At 53.9% G+C, this 21,612-nt stretch overlaps 1 protein-coding gene across 1 annotated transcript in view; it reads right to left on the bottom strand.

The window, feature by feature from the left end:
* Nucleotides 1-18,727, bottom strand: part of PCSK6 (proprotein convertase subtilisin/kexin type 6) — a 34,749-nt gene extending 16,022 nt beyond the window's left edge. The window contains exons 1-7 of the mRNA XM_058847029.1: nt 18,503-18,727; nt 13,455-13,559; nt 8,714-8,824; nt 7,953-8,096; nt 7,321-7,397; nt 6,526-6,614; nt 3,252-3,424 (exon numbers count right to left, since the gene is read on the bottom strand). Of these exons, the coding sequence (XP_058703012.1) occupies nt 3,252-3,424; nt 6,526-6,614; nt 7,321-7,397; nt 7,953-8,096; nt 8,714-8,824; nt 13,455-13,559; nt 18,503-18,721 (918 nt within the window). The 5' untranslated portion in view covers nt 18,722-18,727. The remainder of the gene's footprint in view (nt 1-3,251; nt 3,425-6,525; nt 6,615-7,320; nt 7,398-7,952; nt 8,097-8,713; nt 8,825-13,454; nt 13,560-18,502) is intronic.
* Between the last annotated feature and the right edge of the window lie 2,885 nt (nt 18,728-21,612).

Below are 21,612 nucleotides of genomic sequence, written 5' to 3'. Positions count from 1 at the left end.
TTTGCTTGTCTTTTATCTTTTAAATCCCATCCTTTTCTCCCCTCCCCATCACTTGGCTGGAACATTTGACGGGGCCATCCTCACTGGGTACAGCTCTGGGACCCCACTGGAAACTGGGGAGTGGGAGGGGTGTGCCTGCTGCTCAGACCTCCCCGGATCCAGGGGAAAATCCCACCTGGCAGCAGCAACCATGGTGCCAACAAGGAGCCCCTGAAGAAGCCAATACCATGAGAATGAGCCCCAGTCATCCCTGCATCCAACCCACTGCCGGGACACCCAGGAATAACCCAGCCCTGTGGGGGGGGTCACAAGCACGGTGCCGACAGCATCCCAAACAGGAGGATTTTTGGTGATCTAAAAGGGTTAGGGGCAGGAAATGAAGTGGCTGGTTCTCTTCCCTGCCCCGTAAGGCAGGGTTCTCCAGGGAGGATGAAGAGCTGCCGGGCTTGGCAGGCGATGGAAGCAGCGGAGCAGCCCCATCCTCCCTGCAGCTGCTCCTGCCACAGAGAGATTTTGGCACTCGCCTGGGCAGATCTGGTGTTTACATCCCTCCCACTGCTCTGTAGCAGCTTCCTCCACAAAAAATAATAATAACAATAATAATAATAATAATAATAAAGCAGCTTTGCTCTGGAGGAATTCACCAGGATTTATTGTGGGCTTTAGGCGCCAGGGGGAGCGGGATGGTTTATTACCTGTCTCGCCCCCCTCCTGGGGCAGAGGCTCTCTGAGCTGACCCTGCCTCTGGATACACAGTCTAAGTCAGCCTCTTTCCTTACTTTATGAAAGTTTTCATTATCTGGGCTGCCTCCCAGCCAAACTGGGTGGGTATTTCCCTAGCAAAGATTAATAGAGCTGTCTGGAGCTCTGCAAGAAAAAGTGCAATTGCCAAGGGAATTACTGCCCTGCTCCACATCACCGAGAGCTCGACCCAGCTTGCCAGCCCACCAAGCCTGCTGCTGGCATCTCTCATCCCACTTTCCAGGGTTTCCTGGATCTCCAAGAAGGCAGCATCCCAGCCCACACACTTGGCGCAGACAGTGACCATCCAGCTCCCCACACCAACGTCAAAACACCTCCAAGGATGGGTCCCACTGCATGCAACCCAAGCTTTCCCAAATCACTACTCAGAGGAATAAAACCAGACACAATTGGCCAAGCATCTGGAGATGCAGCAACGATTTTGATTGGGATCAGATGATTGGGAGCCCAGACCTCCCTTTCATCCCTCGCCCTGAGTGTTGCACCCAGGGGACCAAGAAAGGCTCAGACCTGCTCCAAACCCACATCCCTACGATGCCCAGGCAGGGCTGCACTGGGGGAAGGTGGGTTTGGAGACAGCACGGTCACATGAGGACATGAACAGGCACATGAATGACACTGCAACAATGCACAGCTAACACCTGACAGCATTCCTGGCAGAGCAAGAGCTCACCACGTATTGCAGCTCCCTTGGATTGAAAAAATCCATTCTTTCCCTTTGCTCTCAAATAAGGCACACTCAAGATTTCTGTAAGCAGACCCCAAACATCCAGTTTCTTAACTTGTCATCCTCCTAAGCCAATGCAATGCCAGTGAGGGGCTCCTGGCTGCTATAAAACCTGAATCTGGGCATCATTTAAGCAGGGAATCCCTCCCTGGCCAAGCTGGGGCTGATCCAGCTCACCCCAGCAGCTCATGGGTTGTCTGTGGGATGCACAGCATCTCCTGCTTCCACAGCACTGCGGGGCCTGGGTGTTTGCCCAACAGCACTCCACAAATGACCAGGATAAATATCCCCTCGTTAGCTTGGGAACTAATAAAGTGTGGCTGGAGGAACAAGAAACAAGATGATAAATTACCCCAGCGCAGTCCTATCGCTAATAGATAAAGGTTATTTTAATGTTTCCATTAAAAACTCAATTTTAAGGATTTATAACTCGGTTACAGCTGTTTGCTCGGGCTAAAGGTGGCAGTTAACTATCTGCTTGCAGCTTTCCTCGTTATTTAAGGAGATGGAGTTGGCAATTACGAGCTGTGCATGTGGGATAGTGGGTGCTGCAAACACGGGGTGGCAGTGGGGAGACTGGGCTGTCCCCTGAGAGGCAAAAACAACATCCTAAGGCAGTGGGGCTGTGCTATGCAAGTGCTGCTGCCCGTTTGCTCCTGCATGGAAAAATAAGGTCTAAAAAGCAGCTTGTTCCCCCGTATTTACACGGCGTGAACTCCCCGGCACTTCAATGGATTCCTCGGCAGGCTCACCGCCCCAGCAGGAAATCAAGTAAACAGTGGGAAAAACGCTCCACCCTATTTTTAGATAAGAGGCCACCCCAACTCCCAGCACACTGCGGGAAGAGGCAGCAGAGGAAGGAGTGGTGGCAGAGGTTGAAGTGGGGGCTTCACAGCCCAGCCTGGGGCTGCTGGCAATGAAACTCCAACCCCAGATTCTCTGGAGCACCCAGGGAACAGCCACTGTGGAGCCCTGAGCCACTGAGCCACTTACCCGTGGCACCCACCGAGCTGCCAGAGAGGGCTGTTTCCCAAAGCTTTTAGCCAATATTGAGCATTTTTTAAAAGAAGTACCCAAAAAGGGAAGGGCCACAGGAAGGCCAGAGCATCCCCAGCAGTGATTGACAGCTGTCAACCATATGTGATGTTGGCTGAACTTTCTTACTGGAGGATCTCAAGGACAACAATCCATTGTCAGATCCTGTGGCAACACCCATGTCCCTTCCCAGCCATGACACAGCCACTTTTTCTGGGTGGAAAACCAAGGGAATGCTTAACGTGACAGAGGCCCCTGGGGGAGGATACCAGGAGCCCGAGGAGCGTGGAGGAGAGGGTTGGACACGCTGGGGTTTGGGTACTGCTGTTTCCATCCACACCAGCATCCAGGGGGGACATTTTGGGGTGCAAAGTTACACCCCACAAGAGCTGCTTTGGGTTTATCATCCCAGCAGAGCTTCACAACACAACCTGGGGCCTCCCCGCTCTGCCAGGGCTGTGCCGGCCGTGCCGAGGGGTCCCACCATCACCGGGCACCTCCCGCCATCACCACCCTCAGCCGCCAAATCCACCGGAGCGCTTAGGGACGCCGGGGAAAACAAGGAAAAATTAAAGATGATTGGCTCCCCCCCACCCCAGCCCTAGAGCTGGCAGTGCCTCAGGGGGCTGAGCTGCCCAACCCCGCGCCAGACCCCGGGCCGGCCGTGGCCCTTCCCACGGGACAGGAGGAGGAGGGCGAGCGCGTCTGGGCGCTGTGGGATCCACACCTTTTTAATGCCTTGCTCAAAAGCCTGTTTGGCCAATAGACCAGGTCCATCAACTGTCTTCCCATCATCATCTGGCCCCCAGCTCGCGCTGTAAATGTCAATGTAATCGGGTCTGATGCCAAGCGACTTCGCTTCAACAACATCTGTTACATCTCCATCTAACATACGAATGCCTAAAAGCACAAAAACATCAGACATTAGGGCTTCATGGCGTGGATGACAGTGTGAGGATTGCAATCAAAGGGCTTTGTTAACGGCGGCGGAAACCACATGGCTCAGGCGCGCCTGGAATAGCTTCAACCCATGGCCCCGCATGCCAACAAGCCTGGCAGCAGGATGCTGGGGAGCTACGGGGGAAGTTTTCTGTGTTGCTGGCTTCATGGCAAGTGATGGAGAAGGGGGTGTTAAAATTCACTTCCCCTCCACTGGTGGGGAATGGGTGGTGGTAGTAGTACTGCACTCCCCAGAGACAAAATCCCCCCACTAAGATAGTTTTTCCTCCCCTTTTGATTCCTTAGCTAGCATATTTCTCCACCTGGAAGATTTTGGTGTTTCCTAAACACTCATGCCCCCCCAGCTTCAGGCACACTGGTGGGATAAAGCCTCCCCCCTCGAGTGGGGATGGATGACTGTGACTGTCCCCAAACCCCATCACTGCCCAACTGATGCCAGTGGTTCCCCGGAGAGGGAGAAGCCCCAGGAAAAAACCCAGGCTGTGGTTTGTATGACCAAAGTCAGAGCCAGGACCCCAACACACGGTGGGACAACAATGCCACCCAGGATAACTCTCACTTCCAGCTGGGAATGCCAGCAGGTACCAGCCAGGATGCTCACAGGCAGAGCCCACCAGCCATGGTGGGATTGCTGCACACCCCCAGCCTCCAACTGCTGCAACACGACAGCACAACTCCTGCTGCTCTCCATCACCCTTTCCCTGCTGGATTTCCTCTCCACACAGTGGGCAGAGGGTGCCAGGCACCCCAACAGGCTGCCCAAAAACAGCCCTTGCAGGAAAAGCGATGCTGGAAATTTCAGCATCGTATTTTGTCAGCCAGGGAGAGTCTGGTTTATAAAAACGCATTTCCCCTTCCACATGTATTTTGTCTTAAAGCAAACAAATGCAGGCAGATGTCATTCCAGCTGCAGCTGCGCTCTGGACACCAGTCAACTCAAATATCTCCTTCTGAAGCTGTCCCTGACCAGCCAAAACCAAGCTTAGAAATGTAAAATCAGGGAGCAGAGCTGTTCCCAAAAAAATTCCTCTTTGTCAACAAGAAAACACAAGGAGAAGGGGCGAGGAGCCAAGGCCAGTGTCTGAGCTGCACACGGCAAGGAAAACCAGACGAGGGATGGGGTTTGTGCTTGCTTTATGTGGCTGTTTTCATCAGCAAGCCCAAAATCTGCCTAAAGTCAACCCAAAGCCTGCCCAGAGACAGCCACCCACAATGAGGAACTGGTCAAATAATGGGGAGCAGGAGGGAGCAGGGGTGGGTGCTGCAAAATAAATGAGCTTTGTGTCACACAGGGAGCAACACCGACCTCCAAAGCGGGCGTTCGAGGAGAGGAAAGAGGAGGAGGAATGGCAGGAGCCCTTTCCTTGAGCAGTGATGTGTTTTGCCCAGGGCATATGAAAAGCAATGCAAGAGCACTGAAGAGCAGCCAGTAAAATTAGATGGAAGCTCTCCGAGTGTGACAAATAGGCTTCCCCAACAAGTTGTGCTCATTAATCGCTGCTTTATTTGTGTAATCCATCTAAAATCACTCTCGCTGCAGCTATAGCGTATTTTCCTCCATGATCCCAAACTTGATACGGCTCAGACTCTATTTTTCCCCTTTGCCTGCTCACGTTGTGGGAAGCCCCCGGCCCCCAGCCCTCTGCCAGGTGCCTTGTCTCACTCAACACCTCCCCAGCACACCCCTGAGGCAAGGCACTCGTTAAAGGGAGCAAATTAAAATGAGACCCAGAGGTCGTCATAAAATCAACAAGGAACGCTCGTCTCCACAGCTGCTGTAGGGAAAGGAGCATGAAGGGAATGGCCTGATCCTGCAGGATCCAACAAATCCCACCATCAGCTTTGTCTTGCTCTGCTGCTGCTTGCTGTGTACTTGGAGATGGGCTTTTAGAGGCAAGAAGCCTCTAAGAAGCAAGAAGCCATCACACATGTAGGAGATGGGATGGGATGAGGTGCCATAGCCCTTACAGCCCTGCCAGTCCACTCTTCACCCTCCCTGGGGCCATTTATTTCTTCCCCCTGGGGATTTTCCCAGCACAGGCAACCATGGGAGATACTAGGCCAAGAGCAAGATCCTGTGGACACTGCTCAGACACAACCCTAACAAAAGCTGTTCCCTGCACAGCCAGGATGACTAAGACAAAAGAAGGAATTAAACTCCAAATTCACCTGTGGGCACTTGGGTCCATGCTACATGGTCACTTCTCCCTGCACTCGGGTGGTAGTGGGGGGCTGCAGGAAAAGCCCCTCTCCTGTTCCAATCATGCCAGGGATGGGGCTGAAGGCTGAAAGAACCCAGATCCAGGCATTTGTCCCCTACACACTTCCACCAGCCAGGGGACACCACACTCCCACCCCCACTGCAACCCTCATCTCCCCAGGGTTGCCTGGGTTGGCCAGAACTGCCTCAGCTCAAACCAGCTGGGCTAATGCAAATGAACTCAGCAATGTTAATTAACACTAGGGTCCAATTTGGTGATAGGGATTCATTTGCTTTCCACACATTGTGTTATTTGAGGGCCTGCACAGAAGATCCCTCCTAGATGCATCTCTGGCCTCGCATCTTCTTGGGGTTTTTTCCCTGAGGGTATTTTTGGGGTTCTCCCTAGGCCCCCTGCTTTGAGCAGCTCCTCAGCACCCTTTGACCCCACAAACGAGTGACATCAGCTCTGACCCACAGCCAGCACTACTGACCAGAGCAAACACAGCCACCCCAAGGACAGACCCCCTCAAGAGCAGGCATGGACTTTTGGGGTGAAAACATCACCTCCTCAATCCACGTGCACCCTCACAGCAAGGATGCAGCCCAAGCAGAAAGTTTCCACCCTAAATACATGGAGCCAGAGTCCCCTGCATGCCATCTCACCCATCCTCCCCAACACCCCTGGGGCTCCCTGCAGCCAAGGCACCAAGGAGGAGACTTTCTCCTGGGGGAGCAGCATCCCACCTCTCCCCCAGGAGCCTGTTGGTGTGACCAGGGTGGTCACAGTCCCTCATGGGGATGGTGAGGGGCAGGGGAGCCACAGAGGTGCCAGCCTCACCTCCGATGCGGGCGTTGTAGGCGATGCCCACGATGCAGTAGGAGTTGTTTGCTGCTGCCGCCACCTCCCCTGCGCAGCGAGTGCCGTGCCTGCAAGGAGAAACCCCCCATCAGCTGATGGCCATGGCAAAGGATCCCTCCAGCCACACCCCACCCAGCACCCAACACCCACCCCAGGGCTGGAGCAGAGGAAGAAACTGCCCTTGCCCAAAACCCCCACCAAGCAGGTGGAGGAAATGAATGCTGAAAGCAATTTGCTGTTTGCATTTTGCACCTAGATCCAATCTGCTGTTTGCATTTTACACCTTGATGCAACTTCCTCTTTGCATTTTGCACCTAAATGCAACTTCCTCTTTGCATCTTGCACCTAAATGCAACTTCCTCTTTGCATCTTGCACCTCAATGCAACTTCCTCTTTGCTTCTTGCACCTCTATGCAGGCTGCTGTTGCCATTCCTGTTTCCTTTCCACCTGTAACTATCCCTCTTTAACTGAAGCCCCAAAAATGCATCCAGGCTTTGCTATCTGAGCCACCCATCCTGACTCACGTGGTTCAATCCCCAGCCAGGGCAAGGAACCCCCTGGTGCTGTATTGGGTGGCTGGAGGATTCATTAATTAATGTGGTTGGCAGCGGCTGAATTTGCATTAAACACAAGGACTCTGTGCAAAGTCCTTAACACAGTCTCCTCCACAGAACTGGGAATGGGGAAAGGGACCTGGAAGACACCCCAGAAGGGACAGCCAGCCTCAGTGACACCCCCAGACTCCTTTCTCCATTACAATTAGCATCACATACTTGTTCTCATTGCTGGCATCGTAGCGTGGAGTTGGGTCGTGGTCATTCCCGTTAACATCATAGCTTGCAAGAGGGTCCTGAAAATACCAGATTCACCATTAGATTCAACTTCCTAGATGGTTGTGGTGGCCAGCAGCTGCAGTGATGGCCAGTGCAGGCAAGCAGGGCAGAAAATGATACTTTCCTGTTAGTATCTTACTGTTTGCTCAGAATAAATGGTTTTAGGCTGCACTCCTGCATGTTTCCCAGGGGAAATATCCTGCTACCTCAGGAACTGCTCCTCTGAACCCCAAATCCTGCAGGGTTCAGCACCCCCCTCCCTCCCCCTGTGGCCATGTGGGGTTTGAGCTAGGGTTCATGCAGGTTTTTGGCTCTGCCCTGGTGAGCAGAGGGAGGAGGCTGCTTCCCAGGCAGCTGCAAAGGGAGTTTCCCCCCAAACCTCCTTATCTAAAAACCTCATTTCCTTCTTAAAAAAAAACTCAAGCTTTTTTTTTTTAAAAAAAAAACACAACAACTTTTCCTCTACATATGCCAACGCACAGACTTCAGCTGTGTTTACACACTGAAATTCTCCATAAATCAGTTCATGGTGAGAATCAGCCCCAGTCCATCCCATCCATCCCCCAGCTCACATAGTTTTGCAGGAGGTCAGGGTGGTTCCTCTCTATGCCGTCATCGAGGATGGTGACCACCACGTTCTTGCCTGTGTAGCCCCTCTGCCAGGCTGCCAGGATGTTCATCTCCGACCTGCACCGACTGTTTTTATCACCGCAGTGCTACGGGGACAAACACAGCTGCAAAAGGGCTGCAACCCCATTCCAGCCCATCTAAGCAAACAGCCAGGCTGGGAGCCCATTTAATCAACCAGAAAATATATTTACAGCCCACCCCCTGCCATATAACTTGCAGATTTGTTATAACTTGACTCCACAGATCAAATCCATCCAGCAGCAGTTAATCCAGGCAATGCTATCTCCCTATTATTCTTTTCCTCTTCCATTTCAAGTACTATGGGCTCTTGGGTTTTGAAGTGCTCACTTCCTTTCCACCCTTAATTTTCAATGAATTTCCCTGTCAAATACAGATCGATGAAGCAGGCAGGAGAAAAATTATATTACGAATAGATGGCTGCAGCTCTGGGATGGGTAAAATACAGCAGCGGCGCTGCTCCCAAGCCTTTGCTGTGCAGACCATGATGAGGGGTTGCTAACAGGGGTGAAACACTTCAAACCAGATTCTCAGGTGTCTGTCTATTAATTCACTATTTTAAAATCCTGCTGCCAAGCACATTTGATGCTATTATTTCATTACTGGCTGGGCTGAGCAAAGATTGATGATGCATTTGCTTAGAAATAAATGACCCCCCATAAAGCAGTGACAGGGAGACACCCACCAGGTACCACATGTTGGGCCACACTGGGTCATTGAAGGGCAGGACGTGTGGCTCCCCTCGGACCTGCCTCTTCACCCTCCTCTTCACCTCCTGCTGCTGCAGCCAGTCCACCTGAAAGCAGAGACCTGGGTCAGCATCACCCATGGGCACTGAGCCTGGCATTGCCCACTGAAATGGGATGTGGGATGCAGAAGCAATGCCAGCCTGAGCCTGAGCCCATCCCAGCATCACCCCGTGCTCTGGCAAACCCCCATCTCCGTGGACAGAGCTGCTGTGGAGACAGCAGCTCCATTTGGAAGGAGACAGGATGGATGGACAGACAGACAGGGTGAGCTCAGCTCATTGTGCTGTCTAAGCCAGACCGGATTCCTCTGCCGGTGCAGCAAAACCCTGGAGCACAAACAGCGTCGCCTCCGAGCGCGTGCCTGAACCCCCGGCTTAGCCAAGCACAGAAGCACGCGCTGGAGTCCCGCTGGAGACAGACCACATATTTCAGTGTTTAGTCAAAGTTTTGGAGAAGACTCAGGTGCTTGGCTTAGTTTTTGGGCTGATCCTTCCTGCCGGCTGGGAGGCAGCAGCGCAGCCCTGAGGCTGTTCCACCTGGCTCTGGGGCTGCTCATCCTTCGAGCTCCTTCCTCCTGATAAAATAAAAACTGGGGGCTTTACCCAAGCACAACACACATTTCCCAAAAATATGTGACGGCCACACACGGCTGTGGCAGATCTCAGGGGACGTGGCCAGCTCCACACAAGTATTTTTGGCAGTGGCTACGTGTGAGGTGGCCTTGGAGCTGACCATTCTGACATTTGTTTGCTTTCCAGCGGGGCATGACACGCAGAGAGATCAAACGGGAAATGATCTGGAAAAGGCCACGATTGGGAAATGCTGGTGTTTGCCCACGGTGCTGTGGCAGGAGCTGCCTAAGGTGCTGCTTTGGAAGTAGTCACATCCAATCCCTATCAAGCATTAACCACCCCCCCCAGACCCTTTATTGTCACAGAAAGGGCTTTCCTGCCTTCAGCATAGAGGTGAAACACAAGTTTAGTGAAAAAAGGTTATAAAAGTAATTTATAGACCAAATCTTTACAGATGGTCATGCTGGGGGAGAAAGGAGGCACCAGCCAATGAACTGTGAGGGCTGTGTGGCACATCCCTCCTTGCTGGACACATTATTCCTGATGGCTCTGGGTCTTTCGGGAGCTGCTCATGGGGATGTCTCTATTGTTGTGACTAAGATTTTGTAACAAAAGGAATAAAAATACAAAGAGCAACTTTTGTTGAGCTCATTTATGTAAAACTGTCAGCTGAGCTGAGCTCTTGCACAGTTTATTGCTTTGTGCCTTGGTTGGAGGTGGATGTCAGAAACCCGACAGCTTCCAGCCTAGAGCTTGGGTTTTAAACACATATATATTATAAAGAAAAAAACACTGTTGAAAGGGGGAAAAAAATGTATTTCATAGAAAAATGATTTTCCACGCTGCCTTGGCTGCCGAGAGCACACCGCTTTGCTTACACAGTGATGGATTTAAACACTGGAAGCAAAAATATAACTTCATGGTCTAGTTAAAAAAAAATAAAAATACAATAAATAGAGGTTATGGCCCAAATAACAGGCTTTTTTCCTTAAAGCACCACTCCCTGGCAGCATTTCCATGAGTCTCACTGCCCAAGCCACAGCTACCACCTTTCCCTGCTGCTTTGCAGGATGCAGGAATGATGGTAAGGTGTGGGATTTTGGGGGGTTTTGCCAGGAGTTGCCTCATGGGGATGTCTTCATCTCAAACAGGCTCCTGATGGACCCCAGTGCTGCCAGCCAGGAGTCAATGGAGATGTCGTGTGTGGACACAGAGAAATCAGCAGTTTTAAGGACATTGATTTCAAGGAAGAGTTGATAAATCAATGTGGCTGGCATGGGAAAATGGGCAAGCAGGAAGGAATCTGGGGCATTCCTGCAACAGCTCCTGCAGCTCATGAAACTCAGATCAACTTCCATTGCTGATCCAGGGTGGGGGAAAAGCTTCTTGGAATGTAAAAAATAAAGGAAATAAAGGCTTTTTACTACTAGAAGTGGCCCAAACTGTTACAGTTCTGAGACCGAGGGTCCCTGCTCTACCCCTGCAAACCCTTATTATTGCAAAACCACAGACTGGTTTGGGTTGGGGGGAACTTTAAAGCTCATCTCATTCCAAATCTTCTGCTATGGCCAGGGACACCTTCCACCAGACCAGGCTGCTCCAAGTCCCCTCCAACCTGGCCTTGAATACTTCCAGGGATGGGGCAGCCTCAGCTTCTCTGAGTAACATGTGCCAGGGCCTCATAACCTTTGCAGCCAAGAATTTCTTCCTAGTATCTCATCTTACCCTGTCCTGTGTCAGTGTGAAGCCATTCTCCCTTGCCCTGACACTCCAGGACCCCATCCAAAGTCCCTCTCCAGCTCTCCTGGAGCTCCTTTAGGTAGTGACAGCAGTTAGCAATAAAGAGGTGACTGCATGGCCCCAAAGGACCCCATGAGGAGGCAGCACAAGCAGGCCCAAGCTGGACCCTTCACCCTTGCTAGAAACAGAGCAGGAGCTTTTTATGTTTCCCCTCACTTTGAGATTTTCAGTGGGTGAGGCCCAGAGCTGGCCAGCCTGGGAGGCTCCACCAAAAACAAAAACCAGCATGGGTGAGGGTGCAATTCCCTTTGCAGCTCTAGAAAAGTGATAGTCTGACTTATCCCAGAGGGTGTGCAGGAGTTAAAGTGGATATCCAGGATAAACAAGATAGTGCCAGCACATGTTTGCCATAAATCCCAGCAACTAATTCTGATGGGGTTGATTTTGCTGTGGTGCATGGCCAGAGGCACAGGGACAAAGGCCATGGCATCCCCTGATGAGGAATAAGAGACTGGAGCAGAGGATGGAGGCTCAAGCACAGCATGGACCAACAAGAGCATTCCAGTGAGCAAGGAAAGTTTACTGCAATAAGAGCTGCAAGTGGAGCCCCTAAGAGGGGTGGCACAGCATGGCCCCACTGTGCATCCCACTGTCCCTCCCTGCCTCCCACCACCACAAACTGTCCCTGAAATTGCTGGATTTGCCACATCCTTCCTCTCTTTCCATCACCTGCCGCATCTCTTGGCTCATATCAGCCCCAGAAGGAGCAGCCAGCTGCAGGGTCTCTTGGGGCAGCACAGCAGCTCAGCAGCAGCAAGGTCACACAAGGATCAGGACCCCGGCTGATTCCCTGTGTGTCCTGGAGTCTCCCCTCTCCCAGACTTCTGAGGGTGAAGAGCTTGGCCGTGGTCCTCCTGCCCAGCTCATGCCACCGACCCCCACATCAAACAAACAACAGCACTGGAAACAATAGCCCCTGGAAGGCATGAACCACCCAACATCTGCAAACAACCGGATTGGCTGCTTCGGCAGGATTTCTGCGAGATTTGTTTCCATCTTCCCTATTCCAGCTCCTGTCCTCGTGCCTCCAGGTGGTGTTTTCCCGCATGCATTCTAAGCTGGTGGCATCCAAATGCATCACTTAAACGATTTGTAAATGTAGATGGGAGAGGGGGAGAGACAAGACATGCCAACAGGTTTTGAACTGATAAGGAAGGATTAAGAGAACAGGAGTTAATTGTTCCACCTTGAAGCCCACAGAGCAAGGTAAGGTAAAGGTTAATACAACTAAAAGCCAGTTGATTTAGTTTGCATTATAACCAGACTCATTTAAATGGGGGTATTTCAAATGCAGAGAATTTGCTGGGATGCCTATGCACCCCCCTGAGGGCAAACAGCTTTAATTAAAGCCCAGCACACTTCCAGGGCACCAGGCTCTCCTTGCAGAGGTTTCCCCGCTGGCAACACAGCCACGCGTCCGCCTCCTCCTCAAAAATGTGCTACAGACCTTGTCCAAATATTTAACAGCAAATCTCTCCGGAAAGCTTGTGGAGGGCAGGGCTGCTGTGTGCGTCTGGAGAGATGTGGATGGGACGTGTGGTGCCGTGTGGGTTGGAGATGTCTTGGGAAAGAGCATCCCAAGGACGTCTGAGCTCTGGGATGGGTAAAATACATGCAAGGATGACCAGGCATCACTGCAGGCACCAGCAGCTGGCTACAGCACGGGTACCTTCACCAAACTGGCTTTTGCTGCTTTTATATCATTCCCCCCCCCCAAAAAACAAACCTCCTCATCATTAACCCTTCCCCTGCTCTGCACAAGTCACATCTCACTGTGCTCAGAGGGAGCTGGGGGAGGAGGACAGCCAAATTGGAACTCCAACCTTTCCCCACCACCCCAAACCCAGCTCACCCAGGTCCCTCCTTGCCTTCTTCCCCCCCCAATTACTTTTGTCAATTCAGCTGCTCCAAAAATCCCTTTGGATGCTTGCTTTAGGAAAAAAGCAATGTAGAGCTATTGCCAAGGATTTCACACATAGCAACCATTGAGGCAGCAAGTGTTGTGGCAACTGGATCAACACCCTGAGCATGCAACAGCCTTTCTGTCCTGGAAAGCTTTTCCCCCTTTTCTTCCTCCCGGCTTTCAAGCAGATGTTAGTGTTTAGTCACTTTTACGTATTTTTCACCACCGCTCTCCGTACCCGTGTCCAATGAGTCACTCGTGTGTGCGCAGGGCTGTGGCTCAAGGGTAACATGTCATCTCAAGATGCTCCAGCTCACGCTTCACCCAGAACAGCCTTCTCCAGGTACAGGTGGGGACCCCCATCCCACCACCCCACAGAGGCTGGGGTGCCCAACCCCATACCTTGGGGTCCATGCGGAGGAAGTTGTGCGGTCCCCGGCTGCTCAGCGTGGAGCGCTTAAATGTCTTGCTGTGGTGAAAGTGGTAGTAGTTTTCCAAGCTTCCAATCTGCAAAAAATGAGAGGTTGTTTGGCTTTTTTTTTTTTTTAAAGTCTGTTTTCCCATGGCTGCCCCCCCATTTTGTACTGGCAGCATCAGTGCAGCCGTGCCCTGCACCCCAAATCTCTCACTCCCAGAGCTCCCGGGGCTCGGGAGGATGCAGGATGCTGGCACGAGCCCCGGTGCCACCGCTGTGACAAACAGCGTTGGTGGTCGGACGCTACACTGGCACAACAGAGCCCGGAAAACATTTTTATGAATTTTCACCCATTAAATGCATCTTTGAAAACTGCCTTTCATCAGCTCCCAAGCAGAAATAATGAGCTAAAAATGAGCTCAGCAGCTGCGGCGCAGCCAGGGGAGCTGTGCCTCATCCTCCTGCCTTCTCCGCCCGACGCTCTGGTTTCGCCCCGGCTGCACATAAGGAGAGGTGATGTGATCCCTGCTCACCCTGGGATGCTCCTGGGAAGCGTGGGATATAAATGTGCATAGCCTGGAGTGAGGGATGGCAGCATTTGCAAGAAAACTTGTGGTGCCAGCCACACCACCCTGCCAAGCCCTGGGGTGGCTGCGCTGCCTCCGGCCCTCTCATCCTGGCATCTGGAGACACCACAACTCCTCTTTTTTCATCCCAAAAGCATGGATAAAGTCCTGGGGCTATGCAATGAATCGAGGGATCTCAGCCAGACACCGCATGTGAAACATCCCACAGGGATTCACAGCCAGAGGGACAGGAATGACCCAAAAGCTTCACTCCTTGGTATGTGGCTCCCAGATCACATAATTTGGGTGCAAATTGGGATTTATTTTTGCTATAAATTCATTTTTGCCCAAGTTTGGTTTTCTTTTTTTCCCCCCTGCCAAAAAAAACCCAGATCCCATGTCAGGAGCTGGATGTTGGGAGCCAGTGACATTCCCTGTGTCTTGCTCACAGGACCAGAAAGAGGCATCCTACAAGAACCCATCTCCAACCCACAGCAACATCTTTAAGACCATGTGTGACCCAGGGGTAAGGGTGACATTCCAGAGGCCAGACCAGGGCTGGTTGCAGTGGAACAGCAGGGAGCAAACAGGTTTGTCTGGATCAGATGCTAAAGCAGATGACAACTACTTACATCTTTATCACACTTGATACCTTGAGATCTGCCAGTGTCTCTTACGAGCATTAAATATTTAATTAGTCTTGCTCTGCTTTTTATGCCAGGATGTCATTTCACCAACTTTACTGCTGTTAGTGTGATTTTTGTAATTTATTTCCGCTCAGATTAATTTAAACCCTCCCTCTTCCCCCTTCACATTACAGCATAGCTGGGCATTTTCTTTAACATCCACATAAAGAGGATGCTCATTGCAATCTGCATTTGCCTTTTAAACCCATTCTTCAAATCCATTTGTACTTAAAAAAGAGAAGAAGTGTGCTTCAGCCTCTCCATATTTTTCAAGGGAAACCTTGACAAGGCCACCTTGCCTCTTGCTCACTTTGTCTGGAAATCGGAGGGCTTACCATAAAATCCTGCAACGGTTTAGGTTGGAAGGGATCTTAAAGACATCCAGTTCCAACCTCCTGCCATGGATCTCCTTCCACTGGATCAGCTTGCTCCAAGCTTCATCCAGCCTGGCCTGAAATAGGGATGGGACATCCCCAGCTTCTCTGGGCAACTTGTGCCAGTGCCTCACCATGCCCACAGTAAACAATTCCTTCCTAAGTAAGGAATTCTTTCCATTAGTTTCACAAATAAATGCAAAATTACCACACGATGCAAAGCAGCAAGAGTACAGGGAAGGTAATGACCTCATCTCGGGCTCTGAGGATACATAGCCAGAGCATCAGGAAAAGAACTCTGTGCCCCACTTCTTTATCCTCCTGGGATTTATGGGCAGAAAAATAAGAAAAACTTTCCCATACTGGGAATACCTTGAAAGTCTGAGCAGAGGTTGGTCCCAGTGGACCAGTCTGGTAGACCTCCAAATGTCCTGTTCCATCTAAGATATTCTAAGGAGAAAAACTTGTAAATGTCATTTTTCTTTTAAATGAAAAAGGATTTATTGCCCTCCTTGTAGTCAGTCAGCTCTGTAAGGGCTCTACAATGCAACGCCATCTCACCCAAACAATTTAATCTGGGCAAAGTACAGCTACACCAGCACCGGTGCCTTCCAGAAGGGTGGGTCCAACTGGGAAGGCAGTGAGCACTCCCCTCCTGGGGACACCACCCTTTCCCATCAAGGACAAGAGGTCCAGTCGCTGAGCTCCTGCCTTCAGGAATGTAATTCTCATATGATCACAGATGCGTTCAGCTCAGTAAGATCAAGCCAAAAGCTGTGAGATGAGAGGAATCCAGGAAAGCTCCAAATACAGCCCAAAATTAATCCCATCCCTTCTCCTGCACTGCAGGTGAGACCAATGAGGATGTGCCAGCCCTTTCAGAACTTAAGTGCTGGACATCACAAATAGAAAAATTCATATAAACCCTGCAACCAGGATAGGAGGGAGCTCCCCATCACCCCCGAGCCAGCGGCGCTGCCCGGGGCTCCGGCACCCAACGCCCTCGGCCAGGGCCTGTCCCGGCTCGCCCCGGCACAGCCAGGGAACAAAGCCCGGCGGGGAAAAATGAGCAGGCGAGGAATGAGCAGGCGTTCGAGGGTGTAAAAGCCGTTTCTTTTGTTTAGTTGTTTGCTTCACTTAAATAGAAGTTGACGCAAGTGATTCCCCAAGGGAAATGTCACTCTGTCATGACCCAGAAGGGTTTAGAGTGTCCTGGCTCTTGGTTTGGGCACGGGAAAGAGTGGGGAAAGCTCAGAGCTGTGTGTACCAACCCCAGCAGTGCCTTTCCCAGGCAGAACCATTTCAGAAGCCTCCAGGATTGCATCTCAGAGGAAAAGAGGTCTCCAGACACCAAGGCAGGGCTGAGCCTCCTTGCATCCAGCTGGGTCTTCCAGCGACCATCACCTCTCCTCCTCCCTTTACCACCTTGGACTCCACTCAAAACGTCTTCCAAGGGTGATAACACCCCTGGCAGGGTTTCCCAGCAGGTTTTGTCCAGAATAAGCCCCCCTAGGAGAGCACATTTCACTGGGGACACTGCCATCACCAGCAGCTCCAAAAGCTGATGGTGCAGGAGGAGAAGAGGGGGACACCCAGGTGAGGCTCAACACACCGTGAACCTTGGGCACAACACTGCAAATGTCACACATGAGCATGTGCAGGGACAGCTGTTCCTCGAGGTTTGACCCTGGACAGGACCCAGTGGAAAAAGCCCAAAACCCAGTGGGAAAAGCTTGGAGAGATGGAGAGCTGAAGGCAGGGCGTTGAGAGCAGCTGGGAAAGCCCCAGTGGTGCACGAGCTCCCGGTATTCACGGGAAAGGCGGGAGCCAGGAACACCCTGATGCAACCACAGAAATATTTCCCTTGCTCTCCAGCCTGGACAGGGCTGCCCCAGGGAAAGGGCTCAGGGGGGAAGGATGGATGCTCCAGTGGAGCCACATTGTGCCCATGGGCCAAATGCCTCCAGCATCACAGGGATGAGCTCACATAACCGGGATGCTGGGGAAGGAGGGAGGGGTGATAGATGCTCCAGCAGAGAAGGGACACAGCAAAACCCCAAACCAGGAGCTGACGTTAGGCTGATGCAACTTGGGAGAGTGGGAAGTTCAATCAAGATATTCTCTGGCTGAAGAGGGATAAACACTGAAAAGCCTTTTGGGTTGCACAACCACCTTTGCCCAGCCCTGTGATAGAGGCAATTGAACAATACGTGTGATTTTCTCCTTGGTGGGACAGGAGCTGAGCTGGTAGGAGACTGAGGGTGGGATGCCAGGGGTTATCCCCCACGGGAGGTCACAGACACGGGTGCAGGACACAATGTGTCCAATTCAGCCGCCCCCCAAAAAAATTGTTTATGCAGCACCCCGTGACTTTAATTATAGTTAAAAGCAGGGTTGCGATATAAAGCAAGGTTATAATTTGTAGTCCGGGAGACACCTTGGGCAGGAGGACAACCTGAAGTGTCACCCAGCCAAAAAAGCGCCGGGCAGCGCCATGGTAATAAACTCTGGAACAAACTCCGAGGACACCAGCCTGCATCTGGGACTGCAGAGGATGAAGAAATTGAGAGGCAAACGAGCTGCTGTGCGGAAAATCGCTTTTAAGACACCAGTGTTCTGCGGGGGTTTGAAAGCAAAAGTTCTCTGTGTTCCCAGGATCTCCGATAAACCCGGGCCAGAGAGTCCAAAGTTTGTTAAACCCACAAATACAACTTTCCGGGGTGGGAGGAACTTGTGCAACCCCCCAGCGGTGCGGGGCGAGGGCACCCCGAGGAGGGGCATTCACCCGGGGGGAGCCCGCCCCCGGGCCAAAGCGCTCCGACAGCATCCCCGCATCGTCCCCATTCCCATCCCGACCGCCCCGGGGGACTCATCTCCCGCTCCTGGGACCCCCGGCACCGCCTCGGTCCCGGGAGACCGGGTAGCTCTGCGAGACCCCCGCCAGCGAGGAGACCTCGGGGTCCCTCTCCCGCTCCTGGGATCCTGCCCCGGTCTCGGGAGGGCCGGCAGTTCCGCGGGACCCCCGCGCCTCCCCGGTCCCGGGACCATCGTCAGCTTCCCGTTACCGGGAGTTCCAGTGCGAGACCCCGGGCAGCTCCCCAGCGCCGAGCTCCCCGCTCCAGGGATCTGCCGCAGGCTCCCAGCGCCGGAATCCCCGGCAGTTTCCCGAGACCGCTCCGCCTTTCCGATCCCGGGACCCTCGGTAGCTTTCCGGAGCCCTCGGCTCCTCTCCGGTTGCGGGACCCCCGGCGTGAGACCCCCGGCAGCTCCCCGATCTCCCGCAGGCTGGCGGTGCCAGAACCCCCGGCAGCTCCGCGGTGCACCCGCCGGTCCCCAGTGCCACCCCCAGCCCCGCGTTCCCCGGTGCCCCAGCACCTGCCCGCTCCCGGAGCCCCCCGCCGCCCCTTACCTGCCCCAGGCTGATGTACCCGTAGGCGGCGGCGAGGCGGGCGGCCTCGGCGGGGCCCCCCCGCACCCGCACGGCCCAGTGGTTGGTGTAGACGGTGCGGGCGGGCTCGGCGGCGGCCCCGCGCCCGGGCAGCGCCAGCGGCAGCGCCAGGGCCAGCAGGCAGAGGCGGGCGGGCGGCGGGGCGGCCGCGCTCCCCGCGCCGGGGCCGGCGGCGGGCATGGTGCGGGGCCGGGCCGGGCTGGGCGGAGCGGGGCGCTGCGCCTTTTAACCGGCCCCGCAGCCCGCGGGGGCGGGGGGATGCTCGGGGGGGGGCGGGGAGGGCCCGGGAGAGCGGGCGGACGGGGCGGCCCCCGGCACTGCCCCCCCGCGTCCCCCGGCCGGGCAGCCCCGCTGCGTGCCCGGCGCTGCTCCCCGGAAACCCCCCCGCACACCTCTGCAGCCCCCCTGCCCGAGTCCGGGCAGCTCCCCGGACCTCTCCGTGCGTGGCTCTGTGTCTCTTCCCCGCGAATCTCCGGACAACTCCCTGTGCCCCCCGGCATCCCCCCTACGCGTCCCGGCGCTGGTCCCCGGACAAATCCCCTACATTCCCCTTCCGTGCCGCGGTGCTGCTCCTCGGAACCTCTCCTGCCTCCCCCTGCGTGTGACCGGACAATCCCCTGTACCCACTGCATCCTCTCCTGCGCGCCCCGGTGCTGCTCCGTGAACAACCACCTGCATCCCTCCGCATCCCTCTGCATACCCCAGCACTGCCCTCCGGGTTTCCCCCTGCGCCCCACTTCATCGTTCTTTGTGCTCCCGTTTCCCCGGGGCACCTCCCCTCCTTCCTCCGTAGACAGCCTCCATGCATCCTCCCAGCACTGCTCCTCAGGTAACCCATGGCACCCTTCAGAGAGAGCCCCCGCATCGCCCCCGCATCCCCCTCCGCATGCCCCAGCACTGCATCTTCTTCTGTGCATCTGCATTCCCCCCGGGCAGCCCTCCATGCATCCTCCCGGATCTGCTCTCCAGGAACCCCCTGAACCCCCGGAGGGACTCCCCACGTTCCCCCTGCGTTCCCTCAGCCAGCCTGTCACGCATTCCCCGGCTCCACTCCCCATGTAGCCCCTGCATCTCCCTGGGCAGCCGGTCTGAGCCCCCCTCCCCCTCTGCCTTCATGGAATGCGTTGGCACTGCCGGCATCTCCCACCCCCCCATTCCCCCTGCATCCCCTCAGGCATCTCCCTCACCCCCCATCCCCCTGTACTACCCCCCCAAGCACATCCCACTGCACCTCCCCCCTGCATCCCTCCAGCACTGCCCCCACATGCCCTGGGCATCTCCACTCCACCCCAGCACCCCCTGGCACCCTCCCTGCACCCCCAGGCAAACCCCAGCCAGCTCCTCCTGGACTTGGGAAAGGCCAGGAGGAATTGGCCGGTGGGGAGGGTTTTGGGACAGGACTCTGGGGATAAACCTGGCTGTGGACACCCGAGGGGCAGCACCATAAGCCACAGGCTGGGGCAGACGGGCTGGAGTGCTGAGTCTGCCTCCCACAGATGCCATTCAGGGAACAGCAGAGACCTCGTGGGATATCAGAAATTGGGCTTTGTTAGGAGAAGGTGGTGGTGCATACGAAGGCCGGGCTCAGCAGCGGGCTAGGGATGCTCTGTTCCACAGCCCTCTCTGCCAATGTGGGCCAAGGCCGTCAGGGAGCTGACGACTGCCCAAAATGAAAGGATGTTTCAATGGCATTGCATCCACTCACATCACACCAGAATCTTGCCTGAATCATATCTGAGCTTCAGAAATGTGCCCGGGGCTCCCAGGGCCCTGACAATGAGCAGCTGCATCCACAGGCTCCAGCAGAGATGGTCTCAGAGTGGCTGCGAGTCCCAGAGTGGGTGTCATCTGTTTTCCAGTCCCTGACCAGATTTGACTGGTATTTGGGGTGCAAGACCCACACCACATCCATCTGAATACAAACATCTTCCCGAGCCCCAAACAGACTTGCAGAACCCACCTGGGTGTGGGAGGGCAAGGGGGTGTCCAAGGAACAATAAGTACAACCTGGAGCTGGAGAGGAAAATTACAGTCTGGTGCCACCCACTTGTACCAGCCCTGCCACTGGGCAGGTGAGCTCGTGACAGCCTGAGGAAATAGGGAAGTACTCCCAGCTCAGCCACAAGATTAATCCAAGGGAAATTTATAGAGAGCGTGTTCTGCATCAGACAGGGCCAAAATCCTCGGGCAGCTCCTGCACTGGGCTGGCTTTGACCCATTTGCAGGCAGCAAATACATGGAGGGGCCAGACAGAGGTGAGTCCCTGTGCCACAGGCAGGCTTATCCTGGGAAATTACAATTATCAGCAAAATGGGGATTTGGAGGGTTTCTGTGTGCAGTGTCGTGCTGGAATTAGGGATGTGACAATTTGCTGCCACAATTTGCAGGCAATGGGGAGTTTGGTGACTCTGAGCTCACCATAAGACGTTGCTCATGGAAATCACTGTGGGTTATCACTGCAGGGACACTGGAGCCTCCAGGGCTCATCACCCCACATGTCCTCACAGGGCTACCCTGTGAGCACCCTGGGCAGAAATGATGGGTTGTGGGTGGCCATTCCTTCTGATTATGCAGTGAAGGATGGTTTCCATTAGCACCAGCACATTGCAAATCCAATCCTCACTTCCCATCTGGTTTATGGGCTTTTCCTCAAGTTTCCCATTGATTAAGGTGTGTGAGATGGATGAGCAGGGCTGGCGGGTGCTGGGTGTGCTACATGTGCAATGCACGTCCAGAGAGATGCAGCAGGGCAGAGCCAGAGGAGAAATGGGAATAGATGAAAGAAAACCCTTTGGTTTCAAAACATCCACCTCTCTCTGCTGGGGAAGGTCTGTGGGATGTAGGCAGGGGATGCAAAGGAGGGGTGAAGTCTCTCCACAGGGAGCAGAGAAGGGCGAATGAGCTGTGGCAGCAGCAGGGAGGGTTTAGGCTATGGCAGTGGGAAAAGCTTTCTGAAGCTTTTCAGATGAGAATGAAGTTAGAAAAGGGGTTGCCTCTGTGGGAGTGTGTGTGCAAAACCTCATTGTGTCTGTGCTAAGTGATGAAAAATGGACAAATCCCAGGAGAATCAG

Source organism: Poecile atricapillus, chromosome 11, assembly GCF_030490865.1.
Source record: "Poecile atricapillus isolate bPoeAtr1 chromosome 11, bPoeAtr1.hap1, whole genome shotgun sequence".
NCBI lineage: Eukaryota > Metazoa > Chordata > Aves > Passeriformes > Paridae > Poecile > Poecile atricapillus.
Note: the sequence above shows the minus strand (reverse complement) of the source record. Positions and strands in the feature narration are given on the sequence as shown.